General features: G+C 38.8%; 1 protein-coding gene across 6 annotated transcripts in view; it reads left to right on the top strand.

Annotated features, from left to right (window-relative positions):
* The window catches only part of LOC124545923 (putative FERM domain-containing protein FRMD8P1), a 349046-nt gene that overhangs the window by 244613 nt on the left and 79203 nt on the right, over positions 1 to 25230 (top strand). For all 6 annotated transcript variants that reach the window (XM_047124887.1, XM_047124901.1, XM_047124924.1 and 3 more), the window contains 3 exons: positions 19036 to 19209; positions 19293 to 19458; positions 19596 to 19757. In XM_047124887.1, coding sequence (XP_046980843.1) covers positions 19036 to 19209; positions 19293 to 19458; positions 19596 to 19757 — 502 coding nt within the window. The remainder of the gene's footprint in view (positions 1 to 19035; positions 19210 to 19292; positions 19459 to 19595; positions 19758 to 25230) is intronic.

The following is a 25230-nucleotide window of genomic DNA, read 5'->3' as shown; positions in this document are numbered from 1 at the left end:
TTCTTCTGTAGCATCACATTTCAGAAGCTTCTGTTTTCTTCTTGTCTGAACTGTTTATCATCCACATTTCTCTTCTATAATAGGCTGCATTTCAGAAAAATACCTTCAGGAAAGACTTCCTGACACTTAAATGTATATTTGATGTTAAGAAACTTCTCTTCTTCAGAAATGCTTTTCTTGCCATTGCCAGTCCTGTAAGCTTTGGCCACCAATGGTAATTTTGAAGCTCAAATTGCAAAATTAAATTACTACTTTTAATGCCTTATTTAATCAGATTTTGGAAGTGTGACCTAATTTAATTCTACTACATTCTGTTACCCTTGTTTTGCTTACAATATGAGTGGCATTTGAAAAGTCCATGCAAAAATAAAAACTACTTACTTGTTTGGGGTAAACCTTTTTTGTTTTTTAACATAGTCTCCTTTTGGCCTTATACACTTCGTCCAAGGCTGTTCAAATTTGTTGATTCCTTCCAAATAATAGGAATAATTGCTATTGGTTGCTGTAATCACCTCTTCGTTTGAATAAAATCTTTGTCCCACCAGCCATTTCTGCAAATTGAGACCCAAATAGTAGTCCGAGGGAGCCAAGTCTGGAGAATAGGGGGGATGTGAAATGAGTTGGAATCCTATTTCCATTAATTTTGCGACCACAACTGCTGAGGTGTGTGCTGGTCTATTGTCGTGATGGAAAGGACTTTTTTGCAGTCCAATTGCCGGCATTTTTCTTGCAGCTCAGTTTTCAAATGGTCCAGTAACGATGAATAATATGCACCTGTAATAGTTTTACCCTTTTTCAGATAGTCGATGAGGATTACCCCTTGCGAATCTCGAAAGACAGTCGCCATAACCTTTTCGGCTGAAGGAATGGTCTTCACCTTTTTTGGTACAGATTCTCGCTTGTTAACCCATTGTTTAGATTGCTGTTAATCTCAGGAATATAGTAATGTATCCATGTTTCATCCACAGTGACGAAACGACACTTAAAGTCCTTTGGATTCTTCCTGAACAGCTGCAAACCATCCTTGCAACACTTCACATGATTCCGTTTTTGGTCAAGCATGAGCCATCGGGGAACCCATTTTGCAGATAGCTTCCTCATGTGCAAATGTTTATGCAAAATATTATGTACCCATTCATTCGAGATGCTCTCAACACTAGCAATCTCACGCACCTTAACTCTTCTGTCATCCATCACCATATCAAGGATTTTAGCAATGATTTCTGGAGTCGTAACCTCCACATGGTGTCCAGAACGTTCAGCATCACTTGTGCCCATATGGCCACTCCGAAAATTTTCAAACCACTTATAAACTGTTCTGATCGAAGGTGCAGAGTCACCATAATGTTTATCAAGTTTCTCTTTAGTCTCCTGAGACGTTTTGCCTTTCATAAAGTAATGTTTAATCACCACACAAAATTCTTTTTCGTCTATTTTTTGACACTCACCCAACTTCCTTGATTCACACGAATGCAGACACAAAGAAATAGACCAATATGGCTGAAACTTCATGTGCATTCTTTCCAAAGATGCTACTAACTAAACATGACCTCGATACATGCCGGTAGTGCCATCTCTTGGGCTTTGCACGGACTTTTTGAACATCTCTCGTATTATGAAAGGGATAGACTGCTTCTCACCATATAGTGTAGAAGCTGAGTCATAGACAGGCACAGTGAAAAGACTGCTAAAGAAGTAAGCTTTTCGCTAAAAAGGCCTTCTTCTGAATTGGAAAACATAAACACACACATTCATGCAAATGCATCTCACATAAATAAAACCACTGTCTCTGGCTGCTGAAGCTGGCTTCATGTATAGCAGAGAATTGGAGGTGTAAGGCTTGTAGGGCATTTGTGACCACATGCATTAAAAGGAATGTTAGGAGAAGTAGGAAAATATTTGTGTGTAGGAAGTGTGACAGGTAACAGATTGAAGATTATGTGAGCACTTTACATCAATTCTTCAACAGACATGTTAGAGAATTTTTGTGAAAGCAACGAAAGTTTTATCAATTTAAACTAAGTCTTCCTCAGTGAAGCCAGAATGAATGTAAGGAGAGCAATATGATTAGTATTCAATGAATCTGAAAGCTGAGTTTTGATCCTAGATGAAATCAGTAAACTGCTCAGATATAGTCACTAAATGATCATACTCATATTAAATGACTCATATTAAGATAAGACAGAGAAGATTGAATATTGATTACATTTCCTAAAACTTTTCCTCCTTTACATTGCCACAAACATACATTGAGATGAATGATTGCAGACAAGAAACTAACTCAACAGAGGACAGCAATCTCAATGTTTTTGGCTGCCTGTACATTTATGTTATTGCATAAATTATGCAAAAGAATTTACTATCCATCCAGCAGCAGCTACATCATAGGTAACCGGTGCTGGGAAGCATTTCAACTGATGGAAAAAGACATGGGTCGTTCTCGTTTTCGAGGAAGGTCATTTGGTAAGTGCATGTAACTGTGTGCCGGTATTGCAGACATCAGTCTGTCAAACATGTTTTACACTTGTGTGTTACAACCTTTCCGGAGACAGAAAAATCACTTCTCTTGAAATTGGTATTAATTCTACAAACTGCAGCTCACTCTGCTCTTCCATGAAATTCAGAATGCAGCTGACAGTGGCATACAGGGTGATACTGTTTTCCTCAACTCATGGAAGGCATTCCCCAGTGTTGTCTAGTGAACAAAGTATGAGCTTGCAGTTTATCAGACAATCTTTGTCATTGCACTTTCTAGCAGATAGAACACTGCATGTCATGAGCAGGTGTAAAAGTACCATATGGGAGTATCAGTAAGAACATTACTGTTCACAATAATATCAGAAGCTACATCAAGGCGTTTGCAGATGATCCTTTGTATGTAGGAAGGTCAAACTGCAGAATATTCTGTGAAATGCAAAGGATCAAAGTTTGATGTGGAGCAAGAGTGCCCATATGATAGTTTGTTGGGGGAGAAAGGGGGGGGGGGGGGGGGTTTGCTAGATCTGGAGATATGGAGTATTTTTAATATTTTTGAATTGAAAATGAATGACGACTTTTAAGTAGCTTTAAAAAAGTTCCAGTTCTGACCCCATTAAAAACCAGTATACTACCAACATTTAAATCATTTTCTTGAAAGAAAAACACCTAGCTACACTGTATTTTTTCCTTTCCCTGAGAGCTGGGGTGGAGTGGGGAGGGGAGGTTTGGAGGGGGGGGGGGAAGGGGGGGGGGGCAGTGCGGAATGTAGTAACTGATCATCAACAAAAATGAATTTCAGTAGTTCTCTTCACACTGGCATCCACAGTCCTCGTAAATAAATTGAAGGTAGGCTGTGTTTCAATACAGCCTCTACAGAACAGTGACTTCCTTTATCAGATCAGTTTAATATATTGTGCACTATTATTTGATTTTGCTATTGGCCTCCAATAGTAACAAGCATAAAATATCTAGTTATAAACAAAGCAAATGCCAGACTAACATTATTTGGGAGAATCCTTAGAAAATGAAATTCACCCACAAGAGATCTAGCTTACAAACCTGTCATTTGACATATTCTTGAGTATTGGTCATCAGTTTGGATTCTTACGAGATGGAAGTAATAAAGATGGGATTGAAGATCCAAAGGAATGTGGTGTCTTTCATCACAGCTCAGTTTAGTAAGTGCGAGAGCATCACGGAGATGCTTGTCGAACTCCAGTGAAAGATGCTATGAGAGATGTGCTGCTTTGTGAAGAGGATTATTATTGAAATTTGGAGAATGTATCTTCCTAGAATAGTCATGCATCATATTACTTCTTCCCACATATGCCCCAGAAATAAACTAATGGGAAAATCAGAGAAATTGAAGTTTATAATTCTTACCAACTGCAAATGGAACAGAAAACAGGAAAGAGGAGAAATGATGCAGGTATCTGTCATACCCTTTGCTGCAAATTATGAGGTGGTCTGCAGGACTGACAGAGACAGCTGTCAGAACAGGAACCTGACTGGGAGGTTGGCTCTCCCCTATATTCTTCATCTTTATCTTGGAAAACCTTACACAAGAATGGCAACAGAAGAGACTAGAATAACTGCTGAATGAAACAAAGGAGTCTGAATCAACAACCTTGCTATTCGTGATCAAACAAAGTAGCACATTCATTAAGATTTTCCCCTGAATGTTGAAAACCAATGTTAGACAATATCAGTGTTGTAGGAAAGATAGATTTACCATAAAGAAGACATGTTAAATTGCAGACAGGCACAGTTAAAAGGCACTTACATAAAACTTTCGGCCATAGGCTTCATCAGTAAAAGAGTGAATCACACCATTCATAGACACAAGCGAGCACATCTCATGCACACGACTGCCAACTCCAGCATCTTGGGCTGGTATGCAACTATCACATGAACAGCAAATAGCAATCTGGAGGGGGCAGGGACGGGGAGGGATAGTAGTGTGTGGGTGGGGGGAGAGAGACAAATGATGTCTGGTAGAGTGTGCAGGGACCAGAATGCCAACAGGCACAGCATCAGGAGGTTGTGGGACAGGGAAGTGGAGAAAAAAGGAGCAAAAACGAGAGGAGCAGGGAAATATGGGAGTTTCCATTGTTTATGCAGTAGTAGTGTAAAACAGAACTGTTGTGGTCTTTCCTTAACACCAGTTCATGTACACCAAAATTATTCCTCATGTTCCACAACAATTTACGTAAGTTTCAAAATGGAAACAACAAAGAGAGAGATGAGGAATGGCAAACCATCACTTTTAGCTGATTGGTGTGTGACGTATAAAAACATGTAACAACACAGTCACATTACTGGCTTACCAGCTACTACTTATTTTCCAATATAACTTCTCACTCTCTCTCTCTCTCTCTCTCTTTCTCTGTCTCTCAATCCATCCATGAATCTGAGTGGATGCATTTATTTTCCTTTCCTAACATTCCAGTTCATCTGATATTCTGTCTTTGTCTCATCTATTTCTTTACATATAGCTCCTTTTTTTGTTTCTCTTCTTTGGTATTCTTCTCAATTTATTATCTTTTTTCAGAAGCAGTTTCTTTCTATTATTTCTGAAAGTGTAAAACTTGATTTAGGTCTTGTAAATCATAGTAATTTTTTTCGGACAAAAGTGCAATGTAAGGTTTCTCCTCGTATCACATTAACTCTCCCCTTCCCCGCCTTCCTCCACCAATTACATTTCTAGATCTTTCTTGTCATTTACCAGACTTATCTGTGGCCAATTGATGGTCTGCCAGCCACTGTTTAGTTCTAGCTTCTCAAGGTTTATAATTTGGCCTTCTTTTCAAACTTTTCTAGGGTACTGTTTTGTCTCACTCACACAATTGATGGGATTGCCTCCGTCACTTTATCACTTCTACAAACTGTGGGCCCTGTCATGGTTGGGAGGTGTATGTGCCTTGACAATGCAGACAGATCACTTAATAGACGAATGAAGGAAATACATAAATGTACAGAAAAAAAGCAAAGAATGCAGACATATAAATCACTCAGAAAAATTTTTTGTTTTTAAGTGTCAGTATAAAGGAACACAAAAAATTAATTGTGTGATATGTAAAACAAGTTGCTTAAAGTAAACAGGTACCAGTGCCCACAAGATTACTACACAGATGACAAAGTGGGGAGGGTTGAAGGCATTCGTAGCTGCTCAAAATAGATCTCCCTCGGTGCAAGATGTATGACAAAGCTGACAGTAGAACGAGTCACCTACGATTTGCACTTTTCCCAAATCACAGATGGTAATGGTGACTGGAAATCCCAGTTTTCAAAGACTACATCTGCATCTTGTAGGTCCAGAGAATAGGTGATTGATTGGTACTTATTCATGTAATAAGTGGCTAGACTTGATAACCAGTTTTGTTCTTTCTACACTAGCAGCAACCTGTCAGCAAATGTGTGAGAGAATACGTACTGCCTGATATGTTTTGGCTACAAAAACCCAGCTTATACATATCACGCAGTCCCTTTTTGACGTCTTTTGATAGGCACGTTCTGCCACACAGAGTACCGGACTCACTGTTCACAGCTGAGAGTGACCTTGTAACACTGATAATCATCCATGTTTCTGGCTTCCTCTGTCAAATGTTGTTATGATAGTGCCACTTACGTGTCGAAGCCTGATTAAGAGTCACACATAAATGTTTTCAGTCTTCATCTACATCTGCAAAGAGTAAAGTGCATGGTAGAGGGTACTTCTGATCATACTGCACATTAGGATTTCTTCCCTTTTCATTTGCATACAGAATGCAGGAAGAACAACTTTTGTGCTGTAATTAATCCAATCTTGCCTTTGCAGTCCCTATGGGAGCAACACGTAAGGGGCTGCCATATATTCCTAGATCCCTCATTTCACACAGATTGTTGGAACTTTGTAAGCAGGCTTTTCCAGGATGGTCTAGTCAATGTCTGCCAGCTCAGGCTTTTCCAGGATAGTCTAGTCAATGTCTACCAGCATTTCCACAACTCTCTTCCATTTGTCAAATAAACCTGTTGCCATTTGTTCTGCCCTAATTTTTATAGGTTCAACATCCCTTATTAGTCATATTTTGGTATGGGTCTCCCACATTTGAACAGTATTCCAGCATGTGACAGAAGGGAATTTTGTAAGCTGTCTTCTTTGCAGACTGTTTCATTTTCCCAATATACTGCTACTGAACATAAGTGTATCATCTATTTTACCTTTGATTGTGCGTATGTTATCATTTCATTTCTTATCTTTTACAAATTGGCAGTCCCAGGTATTTGCATCTGATTCCAGTTGTGGCCCATTGGTGATGTAGTTGTAGCATATTACTTTTTTGCAGTTTGTTAAGTGCACAGTTTTACATATTTGAATTTTTAAAGCAAGTTTCCAAGCATTCTACAGCTTTGAAATCTTTTCAAGATGTCACTGCATGTTTACGTACCTCTTTGTCAGATAACATTGTCATGGAAAGGATAGCCGCTACTCACCATATAGTGGAGATGCTGAGTCACAGAAATACACAACAAAAAGACTGCTGGAAAGTTAGCATCTGGCCAACAAGGCCTTTCTACAAAATAGACAAAACACACACACACACACACACACACACACACACGTGACCATAGTCTCTGGTGGCTGGAGCAAGACTACGAGCAGCAGTGCATTATGGGTGCAACTGGGTGGGGGTAAGGAGGAGTGGGGGGGGGGGGATAGCAGGATAGGGATGGGGGATGGTAAAGTGCTGCTGGGAATGTGCAGGGCAGCTAGATGCAGTCAGGAGATTACACAGAGGGCGGGAGAGAGAGGGGGTGTAGCGGAAAAGAGAGGAAGTAGAGAGTATATAAAATGTAGACTGGCTATGGCAAGGAAAGCATTTCTGAAAAAGAGAAATTTGTTAACATCAAATATTGATTTAAGTGTCAGGAAGTCCTTCCTAAAAGTATTTGTGTGGAGTGTAGCTATGTATGAAAGTGGAACATAGACGGCAAATAGTTCAGACAAGAAGAGAATAGAAGAATTTGGTGCTACAGAAGTATGTTGAGGATTAGATGGGTAGATCACATAATTAATGAGGAAGCACTGACTAGAGTTGGGGAGAAGAGGAATTTGTTGCACAACTTGACTAGAAGAGGCAATTGGTTGGTAGGACACATTCTGAGGTGTCAAGGGAGCACCAATTTAGTACTGGAGGGAAATGTGGAGGATAAAAATCATAGAGGGAGACCAAGAGATGAATACATTAATCAGATTCAGAGGGAGATGAAGAGGCTTGCACAGGATAGAGTAGTATAGAGAGCTGCTTCAAACCAATCTGTGGACTGCAGACCACAACAGCAGCAAAGGCCTCAGTGAGACCCTCGGTATATTTTGAGAAGGACCTCTCGTCACTACAGATGCGATGACCACATGTGGCTAGTCTCTATGGAATGGCCTTCTTCATATGGAATGGGTGGCAGCTGTCAGAGAGGAGGTATTGCTGGTGGTTTGTAGTTTTGATATGGACAGAAGTACTGATATAGCCATCTTTGAAGTGGAGGTCAACATGGACAAAGGTGGATTGGTGGGTTGAATAGGACCAGACAAAGTGAATGGGCAAGAAGGTGTTGAGGTTGTGGAGGAATGTGGATAGTGTGTCCTAGCCCTTGATCCAGATCACGAAGATTTCATCGATGAATCTGAACCAGGTGAGTGGTGTGGAATTCTGGGTATTTAGGGAGGATTCCTCTAGATGGCCTATGAAAAGATTGGCATAGGATGGTGCCATGTGGGTGCCCATAGCCATACACCAAATTTATTTGTAGGTAATGCCTTCAAAGGACATGCAATTTTGGGTGAGGATACAGCTGGTCATGGCGACTAGGAAGGAAGTGGTTCATTTGGAGCCTTTGTCAGCAGGTAGGATTATAAGATCAGGATCAGTTTTTGGGTGGTTGATTGCAAATCTTTCTGCGGGCGTGATGTTAGTTTGTATGTTGAGTGATTTGGTGAATGATGGTGAGGCAAGGTTTGAGGTTAAGAAATTCTGGAAAGTTAGCATGGGGTGATTTGTGGGCAGTGCGGATGGATCACGGTTGGCTGGGGGAATGAACTGAGTCAGGCAGGGTTCAACATTGGTCTTTGGTTGAGTCTGATCAGTTGGTGGTGAAAAAGTGTTTCCACTATAGAGACCATGAGAAGGAGAAAATATCTTTAACAAGTCCTGCGTGATTGAATTTGAGAGCTGGACAAAAGGTGAGGCCTTTGGAATTTATATTTCTGTGGGGCTAAGGCTTCTGGAGGAAAGGTTCATGACTGTGTTTCAGGTCTGTTTAGGTTCTGGATTATATGTGGTGGTGGGAGGGAGTTTTGGATGGTCAGATGGTCAGACAGTACTTCAGAAGGGATAATTGCAACAAAAAGTTTTAGGTTTCTGTTAATATTGTCTCTAAGGCAATTAATATGCAACATAAACAGAAAGGTTCCCAACGCTGCACTTCGCAGATACCCAGAAGTTACTTCTGCTTCAGTTGGTAACACTTCATGTGAGATAGTGTGCTTTGTCTACACTACCCAGGAATCCCCAGTCCAGTCACACATCTTGTTTGATACCCTAAATGATCATACTTGTATTAATATCCTTAAAAGTCAAAAAATACTACATCAACCTAATAGCCTCGATCCTTGGCATTCTGGACGTCCATAACAAAAGTATAAGCAATGGGTGATAGTTTTGTGAGTCATCTCTGCTGCCTTTCTTGTAGACAGGTGTGGATTTTGCTTTCTTCAGACCACTGAGGACAGATTTTTGTTTTAGGAATGTACAATCTGTTATGATGTAGCATCCAACTGTACTCCTTGCCATGATACACTGTGTTTCTGAGCTGTCTGTCTGTGTTTAAGATGGAAAACACACAGTTGGTCTTTAACGGGGCTTTAGCAAAGTTGATCGTTATTGTAATAAATACTCATCATCTTCAAATGATGTGGCAAGTTCACCAATACTTGTTCAAAGCATAACAGTAATGGAAATTCCCGGATGGACCAATATGTAAAATAAGGAAAGGCAACCAACCACCTATAGTGGATCGATGTGCAGAGCAAAGAAACACATAACACAAAACAGCGTTCACATTAGCTTACGACCACCAGCCCATTTTCGAGAAATTGTCCACCAATTCTCACAAATGATCACACAGACACCCAATTGTACACTCTCGTGCTTCTTAGAAGCACTTAGCCTTAGCTGTCTGAGTCAGATCTTATGCACAATAGAAAACTGCTGGCCTGTTATGGAAGTACTGATCATTAGTGTAAATGTCAAAAAGGCTATTGCTGCATTCCAGTCACCCATTTTTCAGACATCACCATCCACTGTTCCTGTAACTATGCATAGAATATTCTGCTGTCAAATAATTCTTCATTGTCTTTGGAGGAACTGTGCTGCTCATTAAGCAGTTATTGTAGACTGAAGATACATTCTCTGTTTCTTTCTGAAAACTTTTTATCTGTTCCGTTCTGTTGTCATCTACACCTCCGTCCTTGGAAATATCAGTTGCTACATTCATTTCAGCTATATCAAAGAGTTAAAGTTGCTTGTTAGTTTCATATCCCTTTGTCTGTTTCATTTTACAATGTAAAACTCTTACCGCAATTTTCAGATTTGCTGTATGTGATCTGATGGGCTAACTGATCGCATTTGCATGTGTGTGCCCTGTAATAATTGTTGAATCACTGTTGAGTCTCCAGACTTTCTGGCTATTCTGGCTTAGTTCTGGTTGCTTCTTCATTGTTACCCAGGTGTCTCATCTGTCTTTAGATACGGGCATTAGGAGTTGTACTCCAGCTCCCACTGCTTCATCGCTGGAAGGTGTGCCGATAACCACTGTGTTAAGCGCTCAGCAGTTTTCAATCCGTTCATTTGTTGCAATGATTGAGATAGTCACTCAGTAGTTTCTCAGAGCCTGGCAATAAGCCTTTTAAGTATTACATTCTGCAACCTCAGGGAATTGCAGTATGTGAAAAGTTTTTCACAAACTCATCATATGTATCTAGAACAATTTACACATAGACGACATATTCATCCAGGGATGAAGCAATTTTTTTTACATCCAGCTTTCTTAAAATTAACTCTGTGATTAAATATGATGATCTGTGGACAAATTGCTGCACTTTGTTTGCATGTACGTAAGTGATGTTGTTATGTGGCAGGTTCAGAATTGGATTCCATCCGATCCACAACGGCTCCATCATTTGCATCAGTATCTGTATATTCCCGTGTCATGTTAATAGGTGTTGAAATCTTCCATCATAAACTTAACCGTTTGTTCTGCTCTTCAAAAGGGAAACAAGAAGTTAAAGGTTTATGAACTGAAGTTATGGTGCAATTACTCACCACCACCAGTATCTTCTACTCCTTTTATTGCTACAGAGAGAACCCATTCAGCCACAAGCTGCACACCTCTGATCTTTTGATGGTGCAGTGTCATATCTCTGTGAGTTCCTCAAATGTGGAGCATATTCTCAAACAGTACACATCTAATTTAGTAGCTCTTTCCTATTTGCAGAAAAATTCTCGATGTTTACAGACATTATAATGGTCTTTGGTGCTGAGAAGGGCTGTTGTAAAGTCTCTGTAGACATAACAATGCCTCTGGAGTGGCTGACTCTGCAAGAGAGGCGCTCTGCATCACGGTGTAGTTTGCTGTCCAGGTTTCGAGAGGGTGTGTTTCTGGATGGGGTATCGAATATATTGCTTCCCCCTACTTATACCTCCCGAGGAGATCACGAATGTAAAATTAGAGAGATTCGAGCGCGCACAGAGGCTTTCCGGCAGTCGTTCTTCCCACGAACCATACGCGACTGGAACCGGAAAGGGAGGTAATAATGACAGTGGCACGTAAAGTGCCCTCAAACACACACCATTGGGTGGCTTGCAGAGTATAAATGTAGATGTAGATGTAGAAGAATCACTTGGTAATTACTGCTACTGCTCAGGGAATGCTCAAAGTTATGAGCCCGCTCACTGAAGAAACACCTTTTGTGTTCCCCACTTAAGAAGTGAAATCAGTAGGAAGTGCAAAAAGGCTAAAGCAAAATGGCAAAAGGAAAAATGCCAATAAATAAAAAATGAAATTCCAGTTAGAATATTAGGATAGATCACTCTTCACTACACAAAGGAGGAATTGTATGCTAAATGAGCATATTTAAAGTGAGACCCTGGATATTACATGTTCCAGTGACCGTAATGTGACTGCCAACTAAATTCAATGTCAACATGCAATAACCACTTGCAGATGGCAGGTGGCAGCACTAACCGTGGAGAGTATATAAAATGAGTCATAGGAATGTGGAGAAGAATGCGACTGTTGTCGTTATTCAGAATTGGAGAGATTTATCAATCATCCAGATGGGCAAGTTCATTGGACATAAATTTCATTCTTTATTTATTTACACATCATGTTCTGTAGGATCAAATTGAGGAGCAAGTCTCCAAGGACATGGAATGTGTCAGTCCATCAAATTACAACATAAAAGTAATAACAGATAAAAATAAAATGTTTGTGAACCAAAAAAAAGTCAACCCACAAGTTTAAGTAAACGCAATCGACAATACAAGAATCAGCTTACTTTTTCAAGGAACTCCTCAATAGAATAGAAGGAGTGACCCATGAGGAAACTCTTCAGTTTCAATTTGAAAGTGCGTGGATTACTGCAAAGAGTTTTGAATTTGAGTGGTAGCTTATTGAAAACGAATGCAGCAGTATACTGCACACCAATCCAAATACAGGTTTGATTTCTACCAAGTATTAACTGAGTGAAAGTTGCTTATTCTTGGGAATAAGTTAATATTGTTAACAAGAAATGACAGTAAGGATTATATATATTGAGAGGCCAATGTCAAAATACCCAGACTCGTGAACAGTGGTTGACAAGAGGTTCGTGGACTTACAAACTTATTGCCCAAACCAGCCATTTTTGAGCCAAAAATATCCTTCTAGAATGGGAAGAGTTACCTCAAGATATAACACAATATGACATAAGCAAATGAAAATAAGCGAAGCTGATTAATGGGTCAAACGATCATTCACTCCAGATATTGTTCAAATAGTAAAAATGGCAGCATTAAGTCTTTGAACTGAATGTGGGCTTTCCATGACAGTTTACTATCTATCTGAACACCTAGAAATCTGAACTGTTCAGTTTCACTGATTATATGCCCATTCTGTGAAATTAAAACGTCAGGTTTTGTTAAATTGTATGTTAGAAACTGTAAAAACTGAGTCTTACTGTGATTTAGCGTTAGTTTATTTTCTACAAGCCGTGAACTTAGGTCGTGAACTGCCTATTTGAAACTGAGCCAATGTTGCACACAACATCCTTTACTACCAAGCTAGTGCCATCAGCAGAGAGAAATATTTTAGAGTTACCTGTAATACAGGAGCGGCCTCAACACTGATCCCCCCACTTGACAGTACCCCACTCAGACCCCACGTCACAGCCATTCTCAACATTGTGAATAGTGACCTTTTGCTGTCTGTTGTTAAAGTAAGAGGTGAAAAAATTGTGAGCTACTCCCTGTATTCCAAATTGGTCCAACTTCTGGAGCAATATTTTGTGATCAACACAATCAAATGCCTTAGTTAAATCAAAAAATATGCCTAGCATTAAAAACCTTTTGTTTAACCCATACAGTACCTCACAGAGAAAAGAGAATACAGCATTTTCAGTTGTTAACTGACTTCTAACGCTCAACTGTACATTTGATAGCAAATCGTGTGACATAAAATGATCAATTATACTTACATATACAGCCTTTTCAATGACACTAGCAAGCACTGATGGCACAGAAATAGGTCTAAAATAGTCTACAGTACCTCTTTCTCCCTTTTTATAAAGCTGTGTTACTACTGAGTACTTTAATCATTCAGGAAACTGACCATTCCTAAAGGAAAATTTACAAATATGGCTAAATACAGGGCTAACATGTGCAGCACAGTACTTTAATATTCTACTAGGTACTCCATCATAACCATGAGAGTCCTTAGTCTTCAGTGATTTAATTACTGACTGAATCTCCTCCTCGTATGTATCACAGAGCAGTATTTCAGATATCAATCTCGGAAAGGCATTTGCCGAGAGAGTTATATGATTCCCTGTAGAAGCTAAATTTTTATTTAATTCACCAGCAATGCTCAGAAAATGATTGTTAAATACAGTACATATATCTGATTTATCAGTAACAGAAATATTTTAACTGACTTTATATCACCGACCTTGTGCTGCTGACCAGACACTTCCTTCACAACTGACCATATGGTTTTAATTTTATCCTGTAAATTAGCTATTCTGTTTGAATACCACACACTCCTTGCCTTCCTAATAACATTTTTAAGCACCTTACAATACTGTTTGTAATGGGCTACTGTAGCTTGATTGTGACTACTTCTAACATTTTGATATAATTCCCACTTTGTTGCAAATGGTATCCTTATCCTACTAGTCAGCCACCCGGGCTGCCTATTACTGTTAATACCCCATTTAGAATGTTCTAATGGAAAGTAACTCTCAAGGAGTATGAGAAATAGTGTTAAAGAAGGCATTACATCTATCATCTGTGTTATCAGCACTATAATCATCATGCCACTCTTGTTCCTTGTCAATGTTTAAAAAACTCTCTATTGATGTTGGATTAACTTTCCTACATAGTTTGTAATTACATGTGACATTTGCTTGAGTACAAAAGCCTTTTAGTGTTAAATATTGTACATCATGGTCTCAAACGCCATTCACACTTTTACTAACAGAATGCCCATCTAATAATGAGGAATGAATAAAAATATTGTCTATGGCTGTACTACTGTTCCCCTGCACCCTATTTGGGAAAAACACAGTCTGCATTAGATCATACGAATTTAAGAAATCTACCAACATCCTTTTTCGTGCATCATCATACACAAAATTTATATTGAAATCACCACATATAACTAATTTCTGGTACTTCCTACAAAGTGAATCAAGAGCCCTCTCTAGCTTGAGCAGAAATGCTCTGAAGTCAGAGTTAGGGCACCTATAAACAACAACAATTAGAAGTTTAGTTTCGCTAAATTCTACTGCCCCTGCACAACATTCAAATATCTGTTCAGTGCAGTGCCATAATAGGTCTATGGACTCAAATGGAATACTGTTTTTTTTACGTACATAGCCACTCCCTCACCCCGCAAGGAACTCCTTGTAAAACTGTTCACTTGTCACCGTGGTTAAAGTATATTGTACATGGCAAACTGCTGGCAATACCCAAAACTAGCACTGAGGTAACTGTGGTGCACTGTGGACCATAGATGATAAATGTCTGAGGAGATGTGTACGCGCAGCAAAAAACTGCCCAGATTTTATGTGTATATTATTTAATTGAATAGATAAAAAAATCTAGTCACCACACGGCGGCAGAACACACACATAAAAGACGGTTGTAATTGGCAAGCTTTCAGAGCAAGTGGCTCCTTCTTCAGGCAGAGGGGTTGAAGGGGAAGGAAGAGGGCTGAAGGAAAAGGACTGGAGAGGTCTAGGAAAAGGGACAGATTTCAGGAAAGTCACCCAGAACTGCGGGTCATGGGAGACATACCGTGCAGGATGAGAAGAGGGAAAATAATAACCTGTAAAAATTAAGTTTTTTATTCAATTCAGCTGCTGTACTTGGAAACTAATTGTTAAACACTGTATATATCTATGTTACTTGTCAGTAAGGAAAACATTTTTACTATTTATTGACTTTATATACTTGGCCTTTAATGTCAGCCAGGCAGTTCCTTCATAACTGATAGTACAAATTTATACATTCAGAGAATTAGCTATTCAATTTGCATACCACATTCTTTTACCCTTCCTAATGACATTTTATGCAACTTACAGCACAGTTTGTAAACACACACACACACACACACACACACACGGCCACTGTCATCTCCAGGTGTTGTGGCCATATTGGGGCAAATGACTGTCTTGTCCGGGTTAGGTGGGGGGTACAGAAGTGTAATGGTATAGGGATGGGTGAATAGGGGTGTAATTATAGGGGAAGGTGGTTCAGTTCTGTCTGTGGAAGCATGCAGAGACGCATGTGCAGTGGGCTGGTAGGTGCAGCTCAGGAGGGATGGGAGGTAGGGAAGGGGAAAGGACTATGCATGTGATCTGATCTTGTAACATTAGCCAATACGGCCTTACTGTGTTGGTATTGTGGCACTGTTGAAAGCATGTTTTCCATGAATATGCAGTTCCGCTGCATGGTTTAAAGAAAAATCTGGCATTCAATGGGTTGGATCATGGAATGTTGGATCTCTTAATCATGTTGATAGCTTAGGAAACTTGGAAAAGGGAATGGTAGTAATTAGTGGAGTGCAGTAGCAGGAGGAAGAGGACATCCGATTGGGTGAGTGTAGGATTATCGATACACATTCGAGTAGGGGTACTGCAGGAGTAGATATATTTAATGTAGAATGAAATAGGAAATTAGCTGCACTACTATGAGCATCATAGATGACACAAACACACAGTCAATACCAACCACAATTCTAAAGCATAAGTATACAAGCCAACTACCTTTCCAGTCAATGAAGATATTGAAAAAATGTATCCATAAAAAAGAAATTCAGTTTACTGTGGGAGACAAAGATTTAATTGGGATAGAGTTTTGAGTTCAGTAATGTATAAAGGAAGAGGCTGAACAACTGTGAATACATGAAATGGAGAATGGAAATAAAAAGGAAAGTAACCTGGTAAAATTCTACACAGAACACAGTTTAATCGTCCAAGAAGATTTTATATGTGGAAGAGACATTGAAACACTGAAAGATACTAGGTAGATTATGTAACTGTAAGACCATGTTTTAATCTATAAACATTTCTAGGAGCAAATGTGGACTTTGAGCATAATATATCAGTTTTGAAATGCAAACTAAAATGGAATGAATTACAGAAAGTTACGAAGAATATGAGACCTTGCTACTTTGAAACATCCAGGGTGTCTTGGGTGTTTCAGAGGGAGAATTAGGTAACAACTGATTGAAATAAATGAAAAAAAAATGAATATAAATGATTAGGTAGCTTTGAAAGATGGTATGGCAAAGGAAGCAACTTGACAAAAGAAAGACCTGCCCGAAATCCTTGGATAACATACACAGTAATAAATTCGTCTGTAAAGAATTCAAGTTAGTATTTTGCAGCTGTGGCTTATCAAACAGATTGTTCGGTAATTTTCACATCTGTCAACACCTGCTTTACTTGGGATTGGAATTATTATATTCTTCTTGAAGTCTGAGGGTATTTTGCCTGTCTCATACATCTTGCTCACCTGATGGTAGAGTACATGAGGCATTCACTTTAAATATTGAAGCTTTGACTCTCAGCATCCTAGTTTTCATCTAAGCTTATAGCAATATCTCCAGTTTTTACAGGTGTTATCAGATCTGGAGAGGTTATGTCACATTTCATTCTCATAAGTTTTATGAATTCCTTTTATAAATAGCACATTTTATTTGAGATGTTAATTAAGATTCAGAAGAATTTTGTCCTCTCCCCTGTTCAGTTGTCACTTGCGAGATAATTGTAAAGTTCCAAGTACGATTCTTAAACTGTGTCATGTCTTAACTACTCACAATGAAGAGATCTCTGATCCTCTTCTAGTCAGCAATATTTTTAATAATTACTTCGTAGATACTGTTGAAAATGATGTCTGTATGAAACATGATATACAGCACTCATTTGAGTCCTGTAACAAACAGAACTGCAGTACACTACTCGCAGTAAGCACATATGACATTCTGCAACTTATTGATGATTGCAGAAACAAAAACTTAGCAGGATTAGATGAAATTTCTCCATATCTATTGAAGAAATGTAAATATGAACTAATGAAACCACTAGTTCATCTAATAAACTGTGTTCTTGAAGACGGTGTGTTCCCTGACAAGTTAAAACTATCTGTAGTAAAACCAATACACAAAAAGGGGGAAATAAAGCATGTACATAACTACAGACCCTTTCCCCTAATTTTGACTTTCTGCAAACCGATAGAGAAAGTAATATTAAAGAACTCTCCATACATTACAGCAGTGCTGACATATTAAGTGACTTCCAGCACGGTTTCAGAAGAGGTCGAAGTACAATTTGTCCATAATGTACTTGGAAAAATAAGTTAAAAATCCCAAGCAGCAGGTGTATTCCTGAACCTCTCAAGGGCTTTTGATAGAGTACATCATGACGTGCTCTTATCAAAAATTGTGTAGACTGGTGTCACTGGAAAACTTATGCAATTGCTAGAAACATATTTAAAGGGTAGACAACAGTACACAGAGATTATGTTACTCCAATAGAGAAATACTGGAAAGGAGAAGCTCAAGTAAGAAATATACATTTTGATGTTCCTCAGGGCTCTATTTTAGGTCTAGTCCTATTCATATGCTATGTAAATGATTTCTCAAGTTCTCTTGACAATAAGCAGTTGATCACTATGTATGCAGATGATACATCTGGTGTCTACTATGCAGACAATGAGCCCATAATAGTTGAAGAGATACATAACTGTATAGAAAAGACAATATCTCACTTTGAAAGAGAGAATCTAAAAGTAAACATAGAAAAAACTAGTATTATTCATTTTAAACCAAGTGGTCCAAACAGACAAAATACTGTGATTGATAAAATTCTAACAAAACTCGGGTTTATGCATAGATGATCAGCTTTCATGGAAGCATCAAGTTGATTGTGTCTGGGAAAAACCACCCAGTATATATGTATTAAGAAGATTATCACCAGAACTTAATTCTGAATCCCTAAGGAATGTATATTATGGATTAGTGTATGCTGTCTTATCTTATGGAATAGTACTGTAGGGTGGGACATGACAAACTAATATGAAAAGAGTTGTCATACTGCAGAAGCGAGCCTTGAGGATCATAGCAAAAGTAAAACCAGGAACTTCTTGCAAACCCCTATTCATTAGACACAATATTCTCACAGTTTATGCCACGTATATACTAGAAACTATAATGTTAGTGAAAGAAGACACTAAGATCACAAAAAGAAACACAGATATTCACAACTATGAAATAAGGCATAAAAAATTTTTTCGTATGGTTAACAGAAGATTAACTTTAACAGCAAAAAACCCCTATATAAAAGGAGGTGTTTTTAATAACTTGTTACCAAATGAATTACTGCTCGTGATGTATGGTAGTGCCCCAGTTTAAGGCCAAGACAGCTTGCAACCTTTATATACAGTCATAGGAAAGGGGGTATTTCTGACACACATCTGCTCATAAGCTGAGAAAGTTCAAAATTTGATTGAAACTTTAAAAAATGTGATCAATACATCAAAATTATTTACATGACGAACACGTGCCTAACATTTCTCATGACCGAAGGAATGACATAAATTTGTGTTCCCTCGGTGCTCGTCACCCACCTGCTGCGGTGAGTTTCTGCGCGTCTTGAAATGTGGAGTTTCCCTATATGACGTGGAGCACTCTGTGTGATATTTTAGGAAACTGATTTCCTCAACAATAATTTTTGTTCTCATAACTTTCTTTTGTGATTTTCAGTCCTGAATACGTGCATATACCTCATGTCGAAAGTCGTCTTAAACATGGAGATAGAGGATGGCCACAGCGCCACTGTACATGAGTTAGTGCAGTACGTAATGCAAGAAGAAGAACTGGCTCTGCCGAGAGTGGCTTCAAACATATTCACATTGTGGATGTGTTCGGGACTTCTCGGTAATTCCTGTTTCAACTGCATTTTAAATAAGTTTGTGACATGCTGTTGAACAATAACATTAACTGTCTTCTGTGTTATTTAGAAATACAGTTGAAGCTGTTTCATAAGCCATTTGATGTTAGGAAGAGATGGCAATCACTAGTTTCGCAGTACACCAATGCCACGGACTCACAGATCGACAGGGATGAACCGATATTGTCATTCCAGCGAAATGTTTTCTTTTCGAAACGTGATGAAGAAAAAATTAAGTAAGTTTCTAAATATATTTTCATCATGTCGTTAGTGTTAAGGTTGGGCAGAAAGTCAGTATTTAATGGTTGCAGCTGTAGTATTAGAAGATCTCTCTCTTGTATTCCTAATGTGTACAATTCTTCTCTTTTCTTAGAGACCAAAAACTTCTGGATCTCTTGTACGATGAAGCAAAGTATAACATCTTAGAAGGAAGATATCCGTGTGAGATATCCCATTATATAATGTTAGGTGGCATACAAGCACGTATTGAGTTGGGTCCGTATGTGCCACAAGTACATACTACACAGTTCTTCAGGTCAGATGGAGTAATATTAAAACTGAGTAACATTTAATGTAACTTATTTTCATTCTAAATTATAGAATGTATGTCTACCTATGGTTAATGCAAAATGTAAACCAGTCACAAATTTACTGTGTTATTCTGTCTAATATTTGTTTTAATCATATTAACATCCTTCAAAGGTTTATCTTCAAGTAGGTATGTAAAGATCATATTTTGTGCATAACTTTATGTGATTATGTATTTCCCATTTCATGGTCCACAGCTTTGCGTCAAATTTTTAACTTCCTGATTCTGTAGTAATCACCCCTTTGCAACTTGTTCATTCATACGACTAAGTATGATTTACAAGAACGGGGCTATGAAAATGATGTTTCAGCCTTTGCAGTTGTGTCCAAGTTTCTTCCCATCTTTGATTAACATTCTATATGTTAATGTGTAGCTGTGTATATAAATTAATTTGGTTTGTTATGTCATTTCCTAGTAGTTTGTTGTCCAACTTTCTTTTCTTTTTAAACAGATTATAACTTGCTAAGAAGTCAAACTGGTATTATATCTTCCTTGTATGTTCTGAGGCTGAAGTATATAACAAGATGGCCACTGTGTTTCCTGCACTGTACACTCAGTCTTGACGTGAACTCTTGGGGAAATGGCAGTAGGATATCATGTACAACTAAGTGTACAAAATGTTTGAATTTTCTCATTCAAAATGCAAATGCTATTTTAAAAGAGATGTTTGTTGGGCTGGTCTGTCAGTTTGGCACTTGAGAAACAACTATTTCTCATAAATTTGGTTGTGTGATGCCCTTTCAGACTATGAATGACACCTTTAACAGTAAACTTGTGCACACAGACATGTTGAATACAATAACAAACTATCTAGAAATTTGATCACAGTGAGAACAGGACTTTTTAAACTTCATTAAAGAACAAGAGTGACAGGATGTTTATAGTGTTGATAATGTAGACAATAAATGTGATGCTTTTTTCAACACATTTCTCATGCTCTTTGAAAGCTGCTTTCCATTAAAATATTCAAAACAGGATACTAGCATTAAAAGGCAACCTGACTGGCTGACTAGTGGGATAAGGATATCACGTAGAATAAAGTGCAGATTATATCAAAACATTAGAAATAATCACAATCGAGCTACAGTAGTCCATTACAAACAGGACTTTAAGTTGCTTAGGTGCTTAAAATGTTCTTAGGAAGGGAAAAAGCATGTGGTATGCAAACAGAATTGCTAATTCACAGAATAAATTAAATCCATATGGTGAGTTGTGAACGATGGACGCAGCCAAGCTGAGGTGGCTCATGTACCTGAATGATATAGATACTATAGGTGCAACCGCAATGGAGGGGTATCTGTTGAGAGACCAGAAAAATCTATGATTCGTGGAGAGGGGCTGCAGTCTTTTCAGTAGTTGCAGGGGCAGCTGTCTGGATGATTGACTGATCTGCCCTTGTAACATCAGCCAGCATGCCCTAGCTGTGCTGGTACCACAAAAGGCTGAACGCAAGGGCAAACTAGAGCCTTAATTTTTCTCGCGGGCATGCAGTTCTACTTTATTGTTAAATAATGATAACATCCTCATAGATATAATATTCTGGAGGTAAAATAGTCCCCCATCCAGATCTCCAGGCGGGGACTACTCAGGATGATCTCGTCATCAGGAGAAACAAAATTGGAATTCTTCAGGTCGGAGTGTAGAATGTTAGATCCCTTAATTGTACAGGTACTCAGAAAATTTCAAAAAGGAAATGTATAGATTGAACTTAGATATAGGAGGAATTAGTGAAGTTTGATGCGAACAGGGACAGGACTTTTGGTCTGTTGAGAACAGGGTTATGAATACAGAATCAAATAGGGATAGTGCAGGAGGTAGTCTGATAATGAATAAGAAAACAGGAATGCTGGTAAGCCTCTGTGGACAGCTTAGTAAATGCATTATTGTTGCAAAGATAGATAGAAGCCAACATGCACCACAGTAATACAAGTTTATATGTCAACTACTTTCACAGATGATGAAGAGACTGGAAAAAATGTATGATGAGATCAAATAAATTATTTGAGTAGTTAAGGGAGAGAAAGAGTTTAATTATAAAAGGGGACTGGAATTGAATAGTAGGATAAAGAAGAGAAGGAAAAATAGTGGGTCAATATGGACTGGTGGAAGTTAGTGAAAGAGGAAGCCATCTGTACAGAGCATAATTTAATCATTAATAACACTTAGTTTAAGAATCATGAAAGAAGGTTGTGTACGCAGAACAGGGGTAGAAACAATGAAAGGTTTCAGATTGATTATATAAGACAGAGATTTCAGAACCAGGTTTTAAACTGTAGGACATTTCCAGGGCAGATGTCTACTCTGATCACAATTTACTGGTTAAAAACTGTAAATTAAAACTGAAGAAATTTGAAAAAGGCTGGAAATTAAGGTTCAAATGGTTCAAATGGCTCTGAGCACTATGGGACTCAACATCTTAGGTCATAAGTCCCCTAGAACTTAGAACTACTTAAACCTAATGAACCTAAGGACATCACACACACCCATGCCCGAGGCAGGATTCGAACCTGCGACCGTAGCAGTCCCGCGGTTCCGGACTGCAGAGCCAGAACCGCTAGACCAGGAAATTAAGGAGATAGGACCTAGATAAGTTGAAAGAACCAGAGGTTGTTGAGAGTTTCAGAGGCAGCATTAGGAAACAATTGACTGAAAAAGGGGAAAAGAATCCACTAGAAGATAAATGGATAATTTAAGCCCAGAAATAGGGAAGGTATCAGCCAATCAAATAGTAGAAAGATGTGGCCTAGCAGAAATCCTTGGGTACCACAGGAGATATTCACTTTAATTAATGAAAGAAGAAAATATAAAAATGCAGCAAGTGAAGTAGGTGAAAGGTAATACAAATGTTTAAAAATGAGATTGACAGAGAGTGGAAAAATGGTCATGTAGGAAAGGCTAGAGGACAAATGTAAGGATATAGAAGCATATATCGCTAGGGGAAAGATAGATACCACTCATAGGAAAATTAAAGAGACCTTTGGAAACAAGGAAGCAGCTGTATGAAAATCAGCAGCCCAGATGAAAAAACTAAGCAAAGAAAGGAATGCTGAAAGGTGGAAGGAGTGTATAGAGACATATACAATGGAAATGAACTTGAAATCAATAGTATAGAAAGAGAGGAGGATGTAGATGAAGAGAAAATTAGAGATGTGATACTGCAAGAAGAATTTCACAGAACACTGAAAGACCTAATTCGAAACAAGTTCTCTGAAGTAGACAATATTCTGTCAGAACTAGTGATATCCTTGGAGAGCCAGCCATCTGGTATGCAAGCCAGGATACCCACTGACTTCAATAAGAATGTAATAATTCCAATTCCAAAGAAAGAAGAAACTGACAGCTGTGAATATTAGTGGGCTATCACTTTATCAATTTTTGGTTGCAAACTACTAACAGAAATTCTTTACAGAAGAATGGTAAAACTGGTAGAAGCCAGACTCAATAAAGATCAGTTTGGATTCCGGAGAAATATAGAGGCACATGAGGCAAGATAGGTTAAAGAAAGGCAAACATACATTTATAACATTTGAAGACTTAAAGAAAGTTTTTGACAGTGTTGACTGGAATACATTTTTTGAGATTCTCATCATGGGTAAAATACAGGGATTGAAGGGCTATTTACAAGTTGTACAGAAACCAGATGCAGTTATAAAGAGAACAATAGCCATTATGAAAACCATCTTAAGTTGCATGTGAGGAACATTTATTCATTGGTGACCCATTTCAGAGTGCCTGTCCATAATCAAATCAACTCGAGGGATAAATATAGGAGATGTTACATTATACAGCAACAAGGTTTACAAAATTGCATTGCAATAGCAAGTTTGGCTCTATACCACTAATACTGTTCAAACAGAGATGACATACTGTAAATGTAAGTCTTGCAATACACTAGTCATGCAAGTGGAAAAATTAGCCATGAAATCAACAAGTGTGCCAGCAGATAACATGGCATCCATGTGTGCTCATCACTGTCAGAGCAAAAATTGCATCTAAGTGGTGCCTACAGCTTCCATGTGGCATAGGACATCATTGTATCCAAGGACTGGGACATTTTATAATAACTCAAACAAGTTTTACAATATGATTAATGGAAAATCTCATATAAATATGTGAAACATATACTAACAAAGAGATAGATGTGTTCCAGTATTTACCTCAGCTCAGTACAGCTGATAGATACACAAAACAGAACAGAAAATTTACGTATCCTAGCTTTCGGAACTTTGTTCCTTCGTCAGGGAGGAGAGAGGGCAAAAAAGGGGAAGAAGGGAAAGTGGATTCAGTTACTCACAACCCAGGTTATGAAGCAACAGGGGAAAGGTAAACAGGGAGGGTAGCAAAGATGGAGGCATCGGCGTCAGAGGGAAGCCAAAGATATTCTACTGTAAGTACTGTGCCAGCTTCAAACCAAAGAGGATGCATACAAACCAAAGAGGATGCAAGAGGTATATAGTATAAAGATAAACACTACTATGTAGCATGAAAAGATGCATGAATGGCTAAAGAGGAAAGGGAAAGAAGAGAAGACTGAAGAGTAAATGGGAGTGAAGTTGGTTAACATAGGTTCAGTCCAGATGGATGGTGGGATGAAAGGATGTGTTGGAGTGCAACTCTCCAACCCCTCAACCTACAAAGCTGTTACCCAGGATCCCATTCCCTCCATCCAGACTGAGCTGCAGAAAATCCTAAAAATCCAAGGTCCCTCACAAGGCCTCACAATGGCTTCCATAGACCTACTCACTCCACCTGAGCCACGTACCACTACCTTCTACCTATTACCCAAAATCCACAAAGAGAACCATCCTATTGTGGCAGGCTTCAAAGCCCCAACAGAACGTATCTCAGCTCTGGTAGACCAACACCTCCAACCTATCACCCGCAGACTCCCATCCTACATCAAAGACACAAACCACTTCCTAGAACACCTCAAATCCATTCCCACACCCCTCCCACCTGAAACCTTTCTTGTCACCGTAGATGCTACATCCCTTTACAGAAACATTCCACATACCCATGGTCTCTCTGCCCTTGAACACTACCCCTCCCAACGCCCACCTGAAGATCTTCCAAAAACCTCGTTCCTTATCACACTTACCAACTTCATCCTCACCCATAATTACTTCACTTTTGAAGGTCAGACCTACAAACAAATCAGGGGAACAGCCATGGGAACCAGGGTGGCTCCGTCCTATGCCAACCTCTTCATGGGCCATATGGAAGAGGTTTTCCTGAAGACCCAACAGTTGCTACTCCTGGCCTGGTATAGGTTTATCGATGACATCTTTGTGGTCTGGACTCATGGTGAAGAAACATTCCTTAATTTCCTCCATAACCTCAACTCCTTTTCGAATCTGAATTTCACCTGGTCCTTCTCCAAATACCAAGCCACCTTCCTGGATGTTGAGCTTCATCTTGT

Source organism: Schistocerca americana, chromosome 1 (assembly GCF_021461395.2).
Source record: "Schistocerca americana isolate TAMUIC-IGC-003095 chromosome 1, iqSchAmer2.1, whole genome shotgun sequence".
Classification (NCBI taxonomy): Eukaryota; Metazoa; Arthropoda; class Insecta; order Orthoptera; family Acrididae; genus Schistocerca; species Schistocerca americana.
This window is presented reverse-complemented; position numbering and strand designations above follow the sequence as displayed.